A 21,455-nucleotide genomic window follows, 5' to 3' on the forward strand; every position below is an offset into this window, starting at 1 on the left:
GTCTTTTCTGCTAAGTGTTATCAAAAAAAACAAACAAACAAACAAACAAATGCATAAACAATCAGATTAGGAACCAAATGTTCTGTTTAAAACTTCAAGCTTACCCAAGGTCTGCCATGCACACACGAGACTTATTCCACACTAAGATGGATACATGATTGATGAGCACATAATAGTGGAGCCTCCTCGGCTTCATCCCTCTTCATCTTGCCCCGCCCACCCCTTCCCACATCCCAACAACACTATGAAGGTAAACAAGGGATCCATCTCAAGTAGTCTTCAGATCCTCAAGAACCCTGGTTGATTGTGGATCAACAGCAATCAATGATCAAGAATTGTTAACCCAATCCCTATTTAGACTGTTGTGGTTAGATACTATATAGCACTGCTACTGCTGTACCAACCAACCAAAGTTAAATTTTACGAAAAAGACCCAAAATAAAGTAGTTCTATAGTTATCCAACACTCTAGTGATGTGTCATGTTGATCGAGGAAGGGAAGGAGGAAAGAGGAAAGAAGGAAGGAATCGTGTTTTTTATAGCTAATACCCTGTTTCTCAGTGGCAGGGAGGTCAAAAGACAAACACACATCAGCGCCCACCCCCTCCCCAACTCAGACAAGGCGGTGGTAGACACAGTTGTCATTTCATCCTTTTCTCCCTTGTTTATCTCCTCTTTGCTGTCTTCCCTTCCACCATTCTCTTGCTCTTTTGCAGCAGGAGCCACAGCATGACACTGATTTACTAAGGTCAAGGATCAAGGTTTCGATTGTACAAGTATCCATCCACCATATCTGGCAAGACACAGTCCCTTTTCAAAAACATGTAAAATATGTGTCTGAGAGTGTATATGTGTGTATTTTCTCTTCTCTGACACAGAAAAAAATCGACACATGCAAAATAATCTACCACTCTTGATGGTATTTTTCAGAAAGCTATGCTTTTTCAAAAGCAATTGTGGGAAAGAGGTTTTAAAACTAATGGCTATTGTGCTACCAAATAAGCAAACACTAAAATCCTACATAGGGGGATCCGGATGCCAGAATCCCTAATAAATCTTATAGTTTAATAGAATAAAAAAGCAATACTTTGCAATTATTTTTCTATGTGCAGCGCCACAAATGAAATGCCCATCAATTGCCTCAGGTTTCCCTGCTTGTCTGTCCATTTCTATCAGTCATTTTGTCAGTTTGTCTTTTATCTGTCAGTCTGTAAACATTATTCTTTGATAGCACCTACATTACTTTCAGCTTCCCATCACTATCATGTCCCTTACCATGGGCTAAACACAAAAAACCAAATTCTGACTGAGCACACCAATACCTAACTGCCAAAAACTACTGGATGCTCCTCTCTGTGCCATTTAGCCGCTCATCTCCTTTCTCCCTCTCTCTCCTCTTGCACTGCCAGGTGTCTCGGTGGCCATATTTGTCAGAGTAACAAGCAGCAGACCGTTGGACTAGCTCACTGTGACGCCTCTGCCCTCCTGGGACGCCTCCATGTCTGGCCGCCACATCAAACGTGCCCATCTGCTCTCCCTGTCAGGCTCCTCTCCTCAACTAGTGAGCCCCAGGCTTGACAATGGAGGTGGAAAAGAAAAATGGGATGAGGAGGGTTTGAAAAAGAGGTTCTATCCTCTCTCCCTCTTTCTCCCATAATTTCTTCCATCCACCTTACTACTTCCTCACACATTTCAATCAAAAATCAACTGCCTCTTTCCCAACAATTCTTGTACAAGTCCTCTGTTACTGTAACTAGGCCTTCTTGGTCCCACCACAGGGAATATGCCATTTCATACCTCCTTTTAAAAACCTCAGGGGGTAATGACGCCCCTCCCCTATACACCAGGATACCTTATGGCAGAGTGTCGGCCATGCAGCCAACTCATTGGTACATGGCAGAGAATGGACAGAAATGAAGATATCATCGGCAAAGAGAGTAGTAGTAGTACAGTCATACCCAAGTGGGCACGAGTTCTTTTGGATTACAATGTCAAAGAGAAGAAGAAAAACATGTGGCTATGGCATCCCTTAGTGGATAACATAGTTGATAAATTATAATACAAACCCAGAGAGGAGTAAGGAGGAGAAAACACATTATTTCTTATATCAACTAAACATCTGACTCCAGACTGGGGATTTTTTTATACACCCGTCTATTGCTGAACTGGGCTGAGTTTAGGACGCCACGTGGGGCTGGGTATGCAATAGTCTTATTGGTTGAGTAAGGCATCACATGCTCTTTATTGTACATGTCATTAGCTATCCGCCCATCCCGTGAGCAGTATGAGGTGGTGGATTTAACGGAAGAGCGGAGATTGTTCGCATCGTTGCGTGTTTTGATGGGGGCCGCTCCAAGGACCGCTGCTGGCGAGGCCACTGCCAGCTGTTTGTAAATATCAGAGGAGCTACGCCCATGGACCAGTCTGCTGCTGGTGTCGTCCCTCAACGAGTGGCTGAGGAAAGGGTTTTCCGAGCCATGGGCCGGGTACAGGGACTTGCTCCTCTTGCTCTCCTCCAGGTTGTGGTTAAACAGCATCGATTTGGACCCGGTGCCAAACAGTCTGCCGGAGTAGGGACGCATGCCAAAGAGGTTGGCATAGTGCGAGTCAGATGTGGAGTCCAAGAAGCGATCCTTCTCCTTGAGGCTGACACTGCGTGCCGGTCGGCCCAGGTCTACATCCTTGGGCTTTTCTAGCATGATGTTGTCAAAGGAGTGCTGACGACTCAGCCTCAAGCGATTTCTCTTCTGGACATGTGGCCCGTCTGTCTGTGGCCAATAGAGGCCAAACATTTCATCCGGTTGCTGCTGTTGTTGTTGGTGGTGCATGGTGGGACTAACCAAGGGGTCTGTGAGAAGCTGGTCCTCACTAATGTCATACAGGTTGGCTGAGTGGAGGCATGCTTCACACCGATTATAAGGTGAGCGTGTAGCAGAAGCTGAGGCAGAGGCAGATCCAGTAGGGGGGTACTGCCCTCCTGGTGGGTAGCCAGCAGTCACTTTTGACAAACAGGAACGGCAGTGTGTCTGTTTGTAGCGATCAATGGATTCATGTGGAGAAAGGTTTTTGTCTTTCAGGTTATAGTGTTTAGAGTAAGTTGGGTCTGGTAGAAGATCTGAATCTGTGTGATGCAAGGGTGAGGAGTTCAGATGAATGATGGGCTGCTCACACTTCCTATAGTTGTCACTGTGGTCGGAGTAGATCTCAGGGTAATCCAAATCGTCAGCAGCAAGTCCGCGACTCTCGCGGTAGTGAATGGGGTCTGAGTGCAGACTCAGCTCTCGGTCGGAGTCGATGGTGTAAATTTTCTCTCCTCCTCCTCTCCCGGTTTGGTTGGTTCCGCTGCTGACCTGCTTAGTCTTTAAGTAGGACAGCTCCACCTCACTGCAGTCCCTTGGGTATTTTGACGTCACCGATCTTTTTTTTAAGTTGTCCTTGGGCTTCAGGTGCTTGTTGTTTTCTGGGTCCTTGTAGGAGGCTGCCCTGCTGGAGCAGTCGGAGATGTCAGAGTGGGCTGTGTCCTCAGGGAGGTAGCGCTGTGTCTTCATCGACATTCGTGGGTCTGGCATCAGCATGTCAGGCATAGGAGGGGGTCCAGGTGGTGCTGAACGGAGCGTATCCACAGACTTCTTCCACAGGGTCCGGGGTGGCTTGGCGTTGGTCTGGACTGCATCAGCACTCACTGCCACCTCCACAGTGTTGGGATTAGCATCGTTCAGGGTCAGAGGATGTTGGCCTCCCTGGAAAATGTAGTTGTTAAGGTGGTCTTTGTGGCGGTTAGAAAGATAAGACTGCAGGTCACCCGTGTCCCCATAGATCATATCTTTGGGAGCATAGCTTCGGTTGTCAGCATAGATGAAGTTGCCCTTCTCTGCCATCATGTCCATGATCATGGGGCCAGCTGAGTGCATGAACTCACGTTTGGGTGAGTTCATGCGGGAGCCACTCAGGTTAGACATGTTGGTCATCTGTTTGGCTGACTTAATGAGCTTAAGCATTTTGTCCTGGGGGCTAAAGTCCAGATCTGTCTTTTTCTTCATGTCAATGTGGACTCCATGGATGCAACTCCAGATTCCCTGCATGGAGACAGATGGATGAACAAGTGGAATGGATGAGGGAAAGAGGGAAAAGTAAAATTTAAAAAATGAGGAATGGTAATGGGAAAAGGTGAGAGTAAGAGAAGAGTGAGAAAGGGACAGAGATAACATGAAATGAGAGAAAGGGGATCGAACATGAGAGAGAGAGATTGAGAAAGAAATGGAGAAAGACAAACAATGATTACTTATCTTAAATTAGATTTATTTTCATTTTCTCTGAAACATACTTTCTCAGTTTACAAAGAAAATCAAACTCCAACCCTCAAAAAAGATAGAAAGTTGTTTTTTTTAAAGATATGAATCTTCTAAGAAACCATGCATGATTGATTTAGGATGATGCTGCAGTAAAAACAACAAAATAATTTAGGAAGTACTTCAGAATTAATCATAAACACACCAAGGCAACAAAACACACACAAAACATTGTTAGAATATAAGTCAACCAGGCTAAATCGAGTCTCCAGCCGCACTGCCAGCACAATCCCCTGTCCATCATAACTCAGAGAACAACCAGTGTATATTTTCTAAAGAGGACACAGACAAAATGTGATGCAATGCAATGAAACTTTGGCAGCTCCATCAATTTTACACCGCAGCTGCATTTTACATCTGAAAACCTGTATTTTGCAAAAATACCAGTGTTTTAGAATTCATCCAAACTAAATAACCCAAATCAACAGTGACCTGAGGATAAATATAAGAAACCGGTTACAAAATTTCTCATAACTGTATCCACCAAGCCTCCTTTAGAGGCACTTCAGAGGTGACACTTTCATTGAAAAGGAACAGCAATAAATAGGAGGGTAAGGGAGGGTAAGAAAAATGTTTTTTTTGTAGATTAACATCCAAACAACAGCAGCCAATATGTTGTCTAAAACTAATGCCATTCTATATCTAAAGTCAAAAAGTAAATTCTTTCCTCACACTATTTCCCAGTTCACAAATACATCCTTAAAAAGTATTTAGTAATATTTATCACTTAAATAAATTCAAAGTGGTTTTTGGTTCAGCACGTATTTTATAGAGCTTATTAACACAAGATTAAGGATGTCTTTTGTCCTAAATCATTCTTGAGAATTGCTGTGAAATAACTTTTCTTTTTCAAGAACCTCACTTTATCCTCTCTAAAAGTTTTTCCCTCTTTACCACCCCCCTCTGTTAACTTTTTAAACCGAGTCACATCTTGGCTCAAAAATAGTGCAGAGACACTGCAGTGCTTTTAAGGATGCACGTCCATGTCTTCTGTTCTCACACACAATGAGGGAGAATGCTGACCTTTTAACAGAATGAGAGAGAATAGATTGATTTAGCGTAGGTTGCCATGATTTCATCCCAAAACATGCTGCAATTACAATCTATTTTAGTCGATATGCAGGGCTGCCTCGTGATTCCTCCTCCCATCTCCATCCCCATTCTTCCCTCTCATCCTCTTTTATACAACACTCCCTCTTTTGCCTTGTTTCTCTCAGTTCCTTAGTTTGGCAGTAGCTCTTGTTCTCTGCACTTGTGTATGTGTGCATGCTTGCTCCGCTCTCTTACCCTGCTGTTAGAAAATAGAACTAATATAGGCCTGTCTGACCCTAATAATGCAGCAGTAGGCCCCACTTCAGATCTAGTGCTTAACTGGCCCTTACAGCCTTGCACACGACCACTGTTGACCCAGAGAAACTACCCCAAGCCCAGATGATCACACAACCACATATTCACATGTGCACTGCACACACTCAGTGGCCTGCTTTTGTGAGCTGACTTGGGCCATGTTATTTCAAAGTGTGTCTTTTTTGATAAAAAAAAAATCTCTGTACACTGTAACTTAAGCAAGTTTTTTATTCTCCCAAACCAAAAAATAGACTAAAGAATGCATGTAGAACATGCCTGCACAAGCAAGAAAACACCTCCTACACATATCCATATTCTTACCCGACTGATGGAGAAAAGAAGACCCGGCTTGCCAGAGCAGACACCAGTGAAGCAGTATCTGAGCCTCCAGTAGAAGAGATGCTCAGAGACAAAGGTGATGAGGGAGAGCCCCATGGCTGTGGCAAGCATGTAGAAGACCCCCGCCATGTTGTCCACATCCAGCTGACTGGACATCACCTCGTTCTTCTCATTATGGCAAATTCCTGTCAGCCACTGTGCTTCTAGTTCCTCCATTTCACCTGAGAGGCAAAAGAAAGAGATAGACTTGAATCCTTTTCTGGGTTTGAAATACATTAGGCCAATGATTTTTTAAGGGTAGACATAATATACAAGCTAATACCCTGATACTGCAATTCATGAGACAGACATTTACGGTTACTGTAGAAATACTGCTGACTGTACTGTACATTAACCTAAAACTGTCTTGTAAAAGTTATATACAAAGAATTTGATCTACTTGCATTCTATATATTGTTTGTAATATTGTTTATTTGATTTAAATAAATGATGGTACGCAACCAGAAATAATGTCATTAGTATTAGTTTAAAGGCAGATGTAAGTGTCACATGGTATTCCAGATTGTATTTCAGTGGCTTTTCCACCAAAAGGAGGATAATGTGTCTTGAGATTTGTCATTAATTTGCATTATTTGAGATGTGATTTAAAGGTATTTGATAGTTGAATATATAACATAACATATAGCTTATTTTTGGGTTAGGGTTTTTCATTTGTAGGGGGTGATGTTTAAAATAAATTTCTTTGGCATCATCAGCTGCTGGGCTTCCAGTCCTGTCCATGTTGCCTGATAGGGCAAAGTTTTAGTGTTAATGAAAGAAAGGTAGAAAGCAACAAAGACCTTATCTTTTCTCAGTCCTCACTCTGTGTTCCCTTCCCTCTGTTCCCCCTCCCTCTCTGGCTTTCTCTGTGACATTTGGCGCATGGCTAATCCAATCTGTGTCATTCAGTGCTGGATAACTAAGGCTGCTAGTGAGGAAAGACAAATATCATGGTGGTGTTTAGCTAGATGTCTTGGGGGTGCAGACTCACTAAGACATCATTAACCCTTTGGGACAATTGAGAAGAATTTGTCACCTGTTAGATTTAGAACACGTTTATCAATGTAGCCACGGTATATAGCCATGTTTTTAATATGACGCTATGACATGCTCGGAATTGGCTGCAGAAGAGAACAAAGATAAATTAGATCTTTAAGTATCAACAGGTCACTTGGTCTCGTTTTTTAAAAAATCAAGTGCATTCAAGGGAAAAGCTGTTGGGAGCTGCAACTGCTTGCACTGTTGGGAAAAGTATTGATGAAATTCAAATTTTGTTCTCTTTTCTTCTCAAGCAATAGTCTGGTGAGCAGTCAGTTGGAACAAAGGAACACAAGTCTGCACAAGTTTCAACCACACTAGTAGGGCTTTTAAAAATGTTTTAGTTTGAAGCATCAAGGACTTGAAGAAAGAAACAATTTGATTTAAGAAACTGCCTTGTTAATTACATTATGATGAACAGTGCTGGAAAGTAACTAAGTGCATTTACTCAAGTGCTGTACTTCAGTACAATTTTGAGATACTTGTTACTAGTTTTAAGATGAAGCTTTGACACAATGGACAATATAACAAGCTTTTAAAATACAACACATTGTTAAAGATTAAACCAGTGGTCTCCAACCCTTTTGGGCTTTTGATGTCTTACAAAAAGCATTATCTAGTCAAGGTAACATTTCAGATGAATTGTTATCAACTCCACCAAATAGTCACCAAATAATCTAAATGTCTCACGTGGTTTGATTTCAGTAAATGTTCAAATGATCCAATATTTCCCCAAAAATCAAACAGTAGAAGAAAGTCCAAATACTGAAAACAGATTTGTGTATCAGAACTTTTTTCTTCTTTCATCTCCCATTAATCATCTCACAACCCCTCAGATTTATCCGGTGACCCTTTGGAGGGGCCTGACCCCTAGGTTAGGAACCACTGGACTAAACTAGCTAACTGTATATAAAGTAGTTCAAACTAGCTTTTTAACCTGCTGCCAAGAATATGTTACATCCATAGAGGCTCGCACTGTGATTTCAATGTAGGATACAGAAGCAAAACAAATTTGGGTGTCATCGTTGGAAACATTGCGAGACTACCCTTTACCAGGCGAGAGTCAAAATATGGAGTGGATCACAGTGTACTGCTTAGTTTGCAGAGACTTCCATCCTCAGCTCTGTCTCCTGCCACCATGGAACTATTTAATGCACAGACTCTCACCAATAAATCCCTCCTCATACATGACCACATCTTGGACAAGGGGCTTGATTTCATGTGTCTTACTGAAACCTGGCATAAACCAGGACAATACTCTGTGCTTAATGAGGCCTGCCATCCTGGCTATAGCTACATGGAAAAAATCAGCAGAAAAAATGAAAATCTCAATACTCCATGACAAGACTTCTCATCTACTTCTCCCCCAAACCAAACTCGTCTTCCCTCCCTGAGATACACAACCTCCTCACCTCACTCTGCTCCATGTCAACCAACATTGTCATTGTTGTTATGTCGACAACCTCTCCTGTCATTTTGCAGTGGAGTTCCTGAGTCTGACTGAGTGTCTTGGCCTGAAGCAGCATGTTGATGTCCCTACTCACACCAGGGGGCACACACTTGACCTGGCCATCCCTGACTCTGCCCCCATCAATAACCTACAGGTCTATGATCTGGTCAGACCACAAGGTGGTCACAATGGATTTGACATTCTTGTCACCCCCTACTTAACCTAAGCATCAAATGCTTTTTTGGAACTGGATGTGTCCTTCAGATGCTCTGGGCTCGCTGTCCACAAACTGGCCTTGTACGAACTTACTCAAAGTCCCTTAAAGATGCTCAGTCACGGTTCTACTCAAACCTAATTTATAACGTCCTGGCAACCCTAAGCATTTTTTTTCCACCATAAATAATCTCCTGAAGCCACAAACATCTTCCCCAATTGAGGCAACAGAAGAGCGATGTAACAGCTTCATTGACTTTTTCAGAGCCAAGGTCAACAACATCCATTCTCTGATGTCCTGCCTCCTCATGTCATCAACCCTATGTCTGGGAGCTCGCCTTCTCTACTTCATTATACTGGCATCAGACAGAACTACATTGAGGAAATCCTCAGGAAGATGAAACCCTATACTTGTGCCCTGGACTCCATTCTCACAGCTCTGCTCAAACTATACATCCCTATTCTCAGCGCACTGATCACCCAAACTGTCAACCTCTCCCTTCAAACTGGTAGTGTTCCATCTGCCCGCAAGGTCACAGCCATCTACCCCCTCCTCAAGAAGCCCCCCCTGGACCCAGAGGTTCTTGGCAGTTGATGCAGTGTCCCCTTCCCTCCTGATTCTCCTTGACCTGAGTGCTGTTTGACACTGTAGATCACACTCTACTCTTAGAACACCTCCACACCACCACTGGACTGTCAGTCTCTGTGCTTAAGTGGTTTCAGTCCTACTTTTTTGGTAGGACCGAGTATGTCTCACTGGTAGGATGCAGGTCTAGATCGCTCCCTGTCACCTGTGATGTGCTGCAAGGATCGGTTCTCAGCCCCATCCTGTTTACCCTCTACATGCTCCCCCTTGGACGTGTCATCAGCACACATGGGATGTCTTTTCATTGCTATGCTGATGATAACCAGCTGTACATCAAAACTACCTCAAGGCCTTCTGTAACGCCTCGACACCTGTCTTAAGGAGATAAAGGCCTGGATGAGCACACATTGACTGAAGCGCTCTTTACTCCACACCAGTCATCCCCCACTATCCATCTCTCCTTTGACAGCCAGGACATCTCCCTTTCCTCCTCAGTCACTAATTATGGTGTTAGGTTTGACTCTCAGCTGACTTTTGATGACCATGTAAGACATTTATGCAAAACCTCTTTCTACTATCTCAAAAACACACACAAAAACACTTGTCCATGCTTTTATCTCCTCAAGACTGCACTACTGCAATGCACTCTTCACTGAGATCCCTGGCAGGAGCATCCAGAAGCTCCAGTACATTTGGAATTGCTCTGCCAGGATCCTAATGAGAGTGCGAAAACACGAACATATAACACCAATTCTGTTTTCATTGCACTGGCTCCCTGTCTCCTCCAGGATTGACTACAAAGTCCTGCTACTCACATACAAATCCGAACAGACATGCACCTCCCCTACCTACAGGAACTGATCATACCACAAACCTTCACCCGCAACCTCAGATCTGCCAGCAGCTTGCTCCCCCTGACCCCCAGTACTAAGCTCCGCACCACAGGAGATTGAGTCTTCTACTCTACTGCACTACGCTTGTGGAACAGCCTTCCTAACCATCTGAGGGCAGCACAGACTCTGGTCTCTTTTAAAAATGGCCTAAAAACCTTTCCTTACCTTCTTACTATTCTCTTTATGTTATGTGTTCTATGATATTAATACTGCAGCACTTTGAGTTTCACTATGAATGAAAAATTTAAATAAATGTATTATTACCAGCAGCTACAACAGCAAACTGCTTACACACTAATGCTTCAGTATTTATATTCTAAGGATGACATATACTGTATAATAATATATCAGTCAGAGGGACCAAACCTGTACTTTTACTTTAATACGTTAACTACGTTTTGCTGCTAATATTAATGTACTTTCACATTGATGTACTTTTAAATACTTTTACTTGTGATGGAGTATTTTTACATTGCTGTATTGGTACTTTTACTTAAGTGGTAAATGATCTGTGTACTTCTTTCATCACTGATGATGAATCACAAATATTGTAGAAAACCAATTCCGGTTTAGGACATTCACTTAATGTAAGTTTGTTCAGGTTGCTATCTGCACTGAAATAACTCAAGCTCATAAATGGTTGAGCACGGATAGTTGCTGACCCTAACTGGATGATATTTAAGTCTGACAGATTATAATCTTGCTACACTCTAAGAATTTATGCATTCGGGCTACTGTTGCTCGTCAAAGTTGAATACATTTGATCAGGAATGTGCTGTCTTAAATTAGGAAGTGCAGTGACCACAATTTTTGGAACAACAACAGAATAGGACCATATACTTAACTGTCTCATTAAATGTATATTTTGAACAAATTTAAGATTTTTTTTAACCCTCAAAGAGATATGGTGGCCTACAGCTACCTCCGCTATGTCTGTGCCATTTCATGTGTTCCCAGGCAGTCTGTTCTGTCTGTCTCTTCATCTGTTTGTTCTTCACCTCCCTTCATTCTTCCCTGAACACATCTTCACTCTGCCACCTCTCTGTCCACGAAAAGCCATATGTTCTTTACCCACATTGTGTCTATCTGATCAAGTAGCATCTGCCAAGACACTGAGTCACTGTCATCTATCAAGGACCGGTGCTCCTCTCACTCCCCATTTCTCTCTACCTGACATACACTCTTTCCTTGTCTTCCTCTCATCTCATCCCATGCTCAATGTTGCCTTATCCTGTCTTTGACCTCTATCTGGACATCACACACACATACTGTCTCTATGTTCTTCTGTATCTCGCATCTCTTTTCCCTCCATCTGTTTCCTCTCTCTCTACCTCTGTCACAGACTCTGTGCATTTCTTTTATCTCTTTCTCCCTAGCCATCTCTTTTTTTAAGTATCTCCAATCTATATTTACAATGGATAACTCAAGATACAAGCTACAAGTATAAAAAAGAATATCTGGGATTAATAATAGGGAGAAGAAGACAATGAAAAACAAAAACACTGAGCTTGATTTTTGTTAAAAATTACCCAGCAATGAAATATGGTGGAGTGAGGCCTCCGTGCTCTGCAGCCTGATAAGATTTGGTTAGAGAGGATTATTATGACACCAATGTTCATTTAATCAACTTCAGTGCACTTAATGTGAGTGGCTGTGAACACTTGCATCAGCAAAATGCTTTCGATGTAAAATGTAAATGAATCTGTCACTAAAAGCTCGAGCTGTCTCTCTTTCTCTCTGTTTCACAGGAGGAAATTGTTTATGTAAGAACTTCTGAGGCTACTGTAATAAAGGAATGTGGTGATTCAGATAGAGTAATGCATACACACATGCACAAACATGCACACATACACAGACCTGGTGCTGCAGAGAGGAATATATTAGAATAACTTACACACTCTGCCCTCTGTTTAGAGCAGCCTTTTGTGTCCAGAATAACATCAAAGGACTATTTATACTTCATTGCTTTCCCTTTGTGCTGTCAGCAGCCAAGGCAGTAGGGATATGTGTGTGAGCGAGAGACAGTGTGTGTGTACATGTGCATGAATTATAATGTTGGCAAGGAACAATGTAACCTTTTGCCTTCGTTGGATAGTGTCATGCACTTTGAATATGTGTATGAGAATGCTGTGTGAGAGTGTTTCTCACCATCTCCGATGATGGCCAGAATAGCCAGATCCACCTGTCGTTTCCAGTAGGAGCCTTTCTGTAGAGCAATGCCGTAACCAGTGGTAGCAAAAATGTACCTGAACACAGGCGCGCCAAATCACACACACAAACAAACACACACACACACACACACACACACACATACAAAACACATATTTTAACCTTTAAACAAATATTTTAACCTTTATTTCTCCAGATGGCATCACTGTGATTAAAATATCTTTAAGCAGATACCTAATGCATAATGATACATACAAATGTCATGAAGTGGAAATTGAGGTCACATTTATTTAATAAAAATCACCTTAAAAAAATCATCTTAAGAATAACTTTTGGCTGAGCCTAATGACCAACCGTCCTAGTCTCTGGCCTTAAATAATCTCTTTTTCCATATAGTTACAGTCATCATATGAATACCATTTTACCTTTATATTTTTAATCCAGGTGTCTCCTATTTATCCACTTTTAGTGTGAAGGGAATGCTACCCATTTCTTCTCAAAATTTAATTAAAATTTGAATTAAATTATTATATTTTAATGAGAATTAAAATGTTTTGGAAGTCCAAATGAAGAGATGAGCTGTTATTCTGTAGGTAGTGAGAAACCAGAGTTAATGTTCATGTGTACACCTGTTTGATCCAACTTTAAAACACTGGACTGATTACTCTGATTCATTTGGTTCCATGTGCGAAAAATGTCACTTGAGCTCAGGTGGCGCCACATAACTGCACTACTACCTGAAGACATTGGTCTCTGTTCTCTTCTAAGGAAACAAAAGAGCATTTTGTTAAAATGTGGGAATGTAAAGTGAACAAGAAGCACATACTGATGTCTGGCTGTTACACAAGTTGGAAACAAATCGCCAGACTGCAATTTGTTTCCAACATCTGTAACAGCTTACTGATGCTTATATTCAAAATTCTGATATTTAATGTGGGATGGCACAAAACTATGTCAAACAAATAAGCAATTTTAGAGTCTAACTGTGCATTATAAAGTTAAAAAAAAGACCCACCATGAAGTGAAGACAATCCACACTGAAAGTGTCTTTTTAAAGAATTAAAGGTTTAGTTACCCGCTTCCAATGGTCACCAGCTTACATCCCTCATCTCTGCCAGCCATGTAGTTCAACACTGCAGCATCATAGATGAAGGCATCCAGTTTACTGCAAAGAAGGAGAAAAAACAGAACAGAGGAGAGAGACAGAGGAAAACAGACAAAGGGAGGGGATGAAGACGAAGCGTGAGGGGTTTCAAATTTTTTAAAGAGAATGAGTGAGAAGTGCACAGGAGGAGACAGAAAGCAGACGAGGGGCTTATTTTTCAGAATGTGTTGTTTGCGGATCAATTCTAAAGTGTTAAATCATCTCCAATAGGACAGCAATCCAAGCGTAACCAAACACACAGAGGACACAGTGGGGAGTGGCTGCGGTTCAATACAGCACGCTTCACTGATGATAGGACCTTGGAGGCACATGGACGACCCAAACAAACTTTAGACAGACACAAACATTTACACTGTCTCTCTCTCTTTCTGCCTCTGTCCACACACACAGACACACACACAGACACACAAATAAGCAGGTTGCAAAGTGGAACGTAAAAGATCCCAGACTCAGACTGACATTTTCAATGTAACTGATGCCGTCACAAATGGCTGCTCTCTCACTCTCTCAGTGCACACACACACACACACACACACACACATACAGAGAGCCCTGCTAATACTGCAGTGACTGGCTGGCATTTACTGAATGTCAGATCCAGCCCTCTAACGGAGGCTCACAGCCGATAGTTTAGCTGTGTAATTAGCTTAACCCAGCACTGGCTCCATCCACACGCTGTGTATCCAAACATGTGGGGAACCAGGCATGTGTGTATTTACACTTGAGTATATGTGTGATTGTGCAGATGTGACTGTGCACTGGTGCATGTCTGTGAGCTTGGATTTGAGCGTGCATGTTTGTAGATGCTAGCCAAACTGTAGCTCTAATGGCTTGGAGGAGGATTCAGCCATCACTGATCTGTCACACCTTTATTTGGGTGAATAAAATGTAGCAGCCCAGATTTTCTTGCCATTTCCCATCTGTACCTTTGAGTGTCATCTTAAATACTGCAAAATGACCATTTTGCATGACTCTGAATCTTATTTTGCAGCACTACAGGGCAACCTTTCAGCACAGTACATGACCTGTCATTGAACTACTGTACAAGTATCTAGACCCCCAAGCAGAGTAACATTTTAGCAGGACTGCATTATAAATTCCAATCCAGAATAACTTTAACTGGGAAATATGTTGGTCACAGTGTGAAATTGTGCCCAAATAGAAACTTTTTGTTAAATTGATTGATTGATGGAAATTGATGTATAAAATTGTTCCAAAATCACAATTTTAAATGCTAAAACATAAAGATTATAAGGCTAGAATTCAGTTTCAGTTAGAACATGTAAGGTCTAACAACTCATAACAGTACTGTCTCAAAAAACAAAGGAAATACATTGTTGTACCTGTGTTGCTTCAGATTACCAGACAGAAAATAAAACATGAATCAGGTAGTCCAGTAGCAAGGCTCATGAGATGCAAAAATATCTTGCGTTAAGGCACTTCAGTTCAGTTCAGTATTGTCCCACTGGGGGAAGTTCAGTTTGCAGCAGAGCACAGATAAACAATGGCAATACACACAAACAGTATAACAATAAAATCAATAAAAGATTGGTTTTGTATAGGATAGTACACACATAACAGTACAACAATAAAATCTGTAAGAAGATGGATCTTGTATAGGATTGGATACGATAAAGTACTATGTGTGCTAAGTGTGAGCAAAAAGTGCATAGGTGCAAGGTAACAATTACCTTTTGTGCAAGTTAAGCATGCGTATTGCACAAGGGACAAAGGAAAATTGAAATCTATTGCACTTTGCCCTGGGAATCTTGTACCTCTGACCTGAAGGGAGAAGATCAAATGCCTGCCTTCTTTAAGACCTTGCGATAAAAGATGTCTGACAAGGAGGACTACTGCTTGCCAGTGATCTTGCTGGCCACCTTAACAATGTTGCCTAGTCTTTTTTGTATTGGACATTCAGGTTGCCATACCAGGATCCCAGTGAAAAGGTTAAAACTGACTCAATGACAGATCTATAAAATAACACCATTGAATTGAACTAAATTGAAATATGTCTACTCCCTGACAACTGTCTGGGAGGGTGGGAGTAATGCTGATCTTCTAAAGTCAATGGCCATGTCATTTGTTTTAGTAATATTCAGCCTCAGAAAGTGATCATTACACCAGTGTACAAAGTCATCAACAATAGGCCCATGAGATGTCTCTCCATCTTGGAGTAGACTGATGATAACAGTGTCATCTGCAATTTTAAGGATGTGTCTATCACTATACCAACTCCTACAATCATTGGCGTAGAGGATGAAAGGTAAAGGGGAAAGAACACATCCTTGTGGTGCTCCAGTGGAAGATGCTTTGGCAAGGCACCATTTACTCTGAAAAACTGACTCAATGAAAGATCTATAAAATAGCACCATTAATTTACGGGCAACATCAAAGACATTGAGCCTCCGTAGGAAATACAGTCTTTCCTGGCCTTTCTTACAGATTGCCGCAGTGTTCAAATCAAAGTTAAGTTTCTTGTCAATGATTGTGCCAAGATACTTTTAGCTCTCAACTATATCTACTCCCTGATGACTGTCTGGGAGGGTGGGAGTGATGCTGATCTTCTAAAGTCAATAGCCATGTCATTTGTTGTAGTAATATTCAGCCTCAGAAAATGATCATTACACCAGTGTGCAAAGTCATCAACAATAGGCCCATGAGATGTTGGTTCCATAGGCAAACTGCATAGGGTCTAGTAACCCCTCAACCCCTCTTAACTAGCTGTTACCTAATCAGCCTCTCAAATGACTTCATGACTAGTGAGGTAAGTGCTACTCATCTGAGGTCACTGAGCTCTTTGGGGGATTTGTTCTTTGGAACAGGTACTATGATGGACTCCTTCCAGAGTTGGAGGACCTTTTGCTGCTCTATGGATAGTAGATAGTGGATAGTAACAGATCCATATAAGAAAGTCACGTGTTTCTTTCTTCTCTCTGTAATGTGTCTTTCATTGAATTAGATAGCCACAGTTTGTTATTTGGAAACACTTTTACATGCTTAGTTGGGATAATAATGACCTCACAGTGGCAAATATGACTAGACACAACATCAACCATCTCATCAATATCACACAAAAACTGTCCAATCAGTGCAGTCCGGACATCCCTGTACTGTAGTTCAGCAGTAGCACTTTCAGTTGAGACCTTAACCTTTCTAGACAAGATCTTCCCTCTCTTCAACAGAGCCTGATATGTCAGCAAGAGGTGGATCATGTTATGGTCAGAGGAGCAAAGCAGGGGGAGAGCTACAGACATATATATGCTCCTTTAACAGAACCATAGCAGAGGTCTAAAGTCTTTTCATGTCTAGTAGGGCATGTGTTGTACTGCAAGGCGCTGCTCATGGATTTTAGATTACAGTGATTAAAACCACCAAGAATGAGGCTGGGGGCATTGGGGCACATGGATTGCAGTTTATGTGTTACTTTGTAAATGGTGTTGAAAATTTGGGGGAACTCACAGGGTAGGTAGGAAGGGCGAACAGACATTGATAGTAGCTCAATGTCAGCTGTACACATGGTCTCTCTGACAGGGATGATTGTGTACCACCACTGGTTGACATACAGGCAGACCCCTCCTCCTTGAGATTTCCCGGTGGTATATGCACCTCTGTCCCGTCTGATGGGTGCACCAAAGCTGATCGTCAGGTCGCAGTCTGTGTCCTCAGCTGTAAGCCAGGTCTCCGTGAAGGCCATAAGGCATGTGTACTTGAATTTCTGGATGTGGATCGTGTTGTCTTGAATCTCATAAGTCTTGTTTTATATTGATTACACGTTAGCCAGCACTATAGTAGGCAGGGGAATACGTCTGAGTTTCAGTCATTCCAGACTCTATGTCATTCTTCCCCTTCTGACACACTTCTGCACTTTAAAGAATTTATCCACATTTTGGATCTTGTTGTGAAAGATGTTATCTTTGCAATCCTGAATGACTGAGTGATCATCGGATTGTTGGTGTTGTAGTAGAAATTCCCAAGAATATTAGATTCTACCCACGAAAGTTTGGTGAGTTTCATATAAACACTGGGCGACCGTGAACAAGGTCCATGGAATCATCAGAGATAATTCAGTCCCGATATACATAGACTTGAATAAGATAGCTAGGAAGATACAAACAATTATAGTTTGCTACAACAACATACAAACAAGGACATGTACAACGTTCTGGTTCAAGGTCACTACTTGTGCAGCACCTGACCCCTCTATATCTGCATCCACTTGCATGTTAAAAATTGGAATTTGTACAGTCCCATGTGGTACATGAAGCAAGGCATTCTACCTGTAGTGTGCTTTTGCTGTAATGAAAACTTTGTTTTCTGGATGATCCTGTGTTTTTTTGCCAGAGCCCTCTGCTTTGAGACTCTGGCTGCACTATGGTCTCATTAAAATGAACTAAGAGTTTTTGTTTGTGATGCAGCTCTCTTGTCAGTTTGAATTTGAAAGCCTGTTGGCATAATGCATTTTTTACTTAACAGAAATGAAAGCAATACTTACATGTTTAGAAAATAATTAATGAATATGTTTATATCCTTTAAAACTTTGCTGTAAATGTGAGTGATCTGGGCTACAAAATATGATCAAATCAATTCAACTCCCTTGTGCATAGTTTTGGTTCTCGTGGCTGTAACAGATTTTGTGTGTAAAGCCTGTCAGAATTATGTGTGATCAGAGCTAATCCAGCCATCGAGCCTTAAACAGCTGAACACTGCAGTGTTGCTCATCTGCTAATACCACAGAATAGAATTATCAATGAGGGTATTACTGACTGCACACACCTGCAAGTCTGCTGTTTGTGTACAGATATACATGCAAGAATTTTGTTTGTGTGCATGTAGTATTAGTTTACAGAGGTATGTATATTTGAGTGTGAGTGTTTCCATGTGCTGCATGTTAATATGACAGCACAGATGAGAGCGACTCAGAGTATTATACATGCTGGAGTGGTTTAAGCTGTGATGTCTAGCGTGTTTACATCCAGTTTACTTATGACTTATGGATGAGCTGAAGACATAACTGCATAAAAATCATGGATCATAAATTATCTCCTCATATTTGTTGTGTGTGTATTTGTTTTTCTTTATCTCCTCTGTCCCCGCGGGTTGGCCTGTCCTTTGAGCTGAGCAGTCGGATTGGATCCCACCCCATTGCCATTAACCAACCAGAAATAACTTCTTGTCATATCACCTCATCAACCTTTTGTCCTTTACCTCAGATTTTTTTCAGTCTTCTTTTCTTGTTCCCTCCCATCTCTCTATTCCTTGATGTACATTTCCCCCTTTCTTTCCAGCCCCATACCTGTCTCCCTTCCCATTCCCCTATCTCCTCAATTTCCCCTTTCTTCCCCCGTTTTTCATTCCATTACCACTTTCTTTTTCTCTAGTCTCTTGGCCCCATCCTCCTGCCCTCCACCCTTCCCTCATTCCCTCCAATCAGACATGTTGCCCTTGGCCTCCTACCCCGCCCCCTTTCCTCTTTTTCCCAGGTGATGGTGTGATGAGAGTCACCCCTCTGCCTCTCTCCTCTTTCCTTTTCTTTTCACAGTCTTTACCTCCACTTTTCTATCCATCCAACCCTCTCAAATCGTTCCACTCTTTCAATTTGTCCTTGGTTAGCTTTGTGATATCACCTCAACACCCTACCTCCCTCAACCCCCCCCCCACCCCTCACGCACACACCACCAGTCCCATTATAGAGACCAGTGCTAAAAATAGCTCCTGCTGTTCCCAATGAGGAAGCCCATTCATTCCCAGTCTCAGAGGAGCTGTCACACACAGACACAAACACACACACAGACACACATACACACACACACACTCACACACACACACTCACACATGTGACAGCAAGTACACTCTCAGACATGCAATTACACACAAAACTACACATTCTGTGTCGGTATAGGTGCCCACACACACATGCACACACACACTGTAGCATTTCCATGACTCATTTGCATTAGTGAGAAATTAGCACTCTTACTCACAAACATGCATATATATACATGTACACACACACAGGGTTTCCGTACCCAGTTTTGAGGCTCACGAGTGCATCTTGGACTCCAGTTTGATGGTATTTCACCATGTACTGGTGCATGGCAGGGTAGTTCTTCCTGATGTTCCTCTCAGTGGATCCGTTCGGAACAGTCCCAAAGCGGAACGGAGGTGAGTATGCATACGGGTTCTGAAACTGTAGTGGAGGAAAGAAGAACAATGGAGAAGAAATAAGGAGGAAGAAAAAGAACAGAGGAAACATGAAAGGTTAAACATGAGCACAGCGACAAACATCTGAATGTGGTTTTTTTTTGTCTTTGCCTGACTGTCTATGTGTGCGTAGGTGCAACCACCAGATGGATTCATTTTGCCATGTCATATTGATAAAATATCTGTTACATAAAACCAACAGGCTTTCTCGTGGTTGTTTAATTTTTTTTTAAGCTCCACTCCACTGGTTAACTCTTCCCCATTTGTGGATTTTATAGGCTTTGAAAAACATATTTGCATTGACGAGGATCCCATTTTGGAGGTGACAAAAAGGATTTAGTCTGGCAAGGACAACTTCCAGGTACTGTATCAATGTCTGCCTTGGGACCCAAACCAAGACTGCAACTACTGCTGTAGTAATATTTTGTTACATTTTGCCAAAATCAGACTAGTTTTAAAATGGGCTGTAAGGTTTACTTACAAGCTACTCTGAATTGGTCACAAGATGAATAGGAAGCTGTTAGGGACATTGTATATTGTGTACAACATTTATGGTGATATGTACACAGACTTGAAAGGCAGTATATGATGACTGAAATACTTTTTACAACCTCCAGAGTTGTACAGTATTTCCAAAAAACATAAATCTGCCCCACTTTAAATGTAAAAATCAGAACATTATTATTAAGTGTATATTTGTTATGCCTGAATGTTTGGTATGGTACGATCCCAGGTTAGGCTGCCTATTAGTGGCTGTACATCTATGAGCATCCAAAATGTCAGTGCCTGTAGTTTGTCCCTGCCTGAATATATTGCAGTTTTGAATATTTAGTCGACCAACATAAGTGGAGCTCGGGATTGTAGTTTCTCTTTCTTTCCCCAGTTATCACATTCCTTTAGTCCTATGTTGTAGATTGCAGTTAACACTATCAACACTTTGAATTTAACAGAAAAATCCTGCAAATGCTGTGTTGCATGGCACTGCAAAATACTGCTGCAATAAAATAGGGAGAAAAAAATCATGTAACATTTTATGTACAGTCTGTATGGTACAAGCCAACTTCAACCACTGTGTAGTTAATACATCTCTTCTTTTATTGAAATCTTTCCACTTTATCACATCTCATTGCTCTCTCTGATATTCAGTATTAGTCTTTTTTTTCCTCTGCCATGTTCTTAGTGTGGAGTAGAGAGAAATACTTTGATATAACTAAAAATAAATGCTCATGGCATCTTTCCCCTGATCTCACCCTTCACCCTCTTTCTAACAGTCCTTCCAATTTTAGTGCTTCCTTTCCCCATTCATATTATTTATTTATTCAGTTTATCTGCTTTATTTGTACAATTTTATATACCAGATCATCACTTATGAGGCCATTTTTCCATTTTTTTCCTATTTCTTCTCTTGTATCTCTGATTTTCTTTTATTTCTAAAAGTCTCCCATTATTTCTCTCTGTCTCCCTCCTCCCCCCTCTGTCTCTCTCAGGTATAATCTAGTCAGCGTACAGGTCAAGGGTTTTGTAGTAGCGTGCTTGTCGCTGTGGTAACAACCTACCCTAAAGCGCTGCGGTAACAATCTGCCCTCAGTGCCAGGAACAGACAAACCCTATCAATTAGAAGTATGTATTATGTGCTCCACTCAAACCACATGTTGTGAGTATGT

At 41.6% G+C, this 21,455-nt stretch overlaps 1 protein-coding gene across 6 annotated transcripts in view; it reads right to left on the reverse strand.

Annotated features, from left to right (window-relative positions):
* Positions 1 to 238: 238 nt before the first annotated feature.
* The window catches only part of grin2aa (glutamate receptor, ionotropic, N-methyl D-aspartate 2A, a), a 162,199-nt gene continuing 140,982 nt past the window's right edge, over positions 239 to 21,455 (reverse strand). For all 6 annotated transcript variants that reach the window (XM_042393501.1, XM_042393500.1, XM_042393499.1 and 3 more), the window contains 5 exons: positions 19,617 to 19,777; positions 13,498 to 13,587; positions 12,402 to 12,499; positions 6,017 to 6,255; positions 239 to 4,075 (listed from right to left, as the gene is read on the reverse strand). In XM_042393501.1, the coding sequence (XP_042249435.1) occupies positions 2,111 to 4,075; positions 6,017 to 6,255; positions 12,402 to 12,499; positions 13,498 to 13,587; positions 19,617 to 19,777 (2,553 nt within the window). In that variant the 3' untranslated portion in view covers positions 239 to 2,110. The remainder of the gene's footprint in view (positions 4,076 to 6,016; positions 6,256 to 12,401; positions 12,500 to 13,497; positions 13,588 to 19,616; positions 19,778 to 21,455) is intronic.

This window comes from Thunnus maccoyii, chromosome 18 (assembly GCF_910596095.1).
Source record: "Thunnus maccoyii chromosome 18, fThuMac1.1, whole genome shotgun sequence".
NCBI lineage: Eukaryota > Metazoa > Chordata > Actinopteri > Scombriformes > Scombridae > Thunnus > Thunnus maccoyii.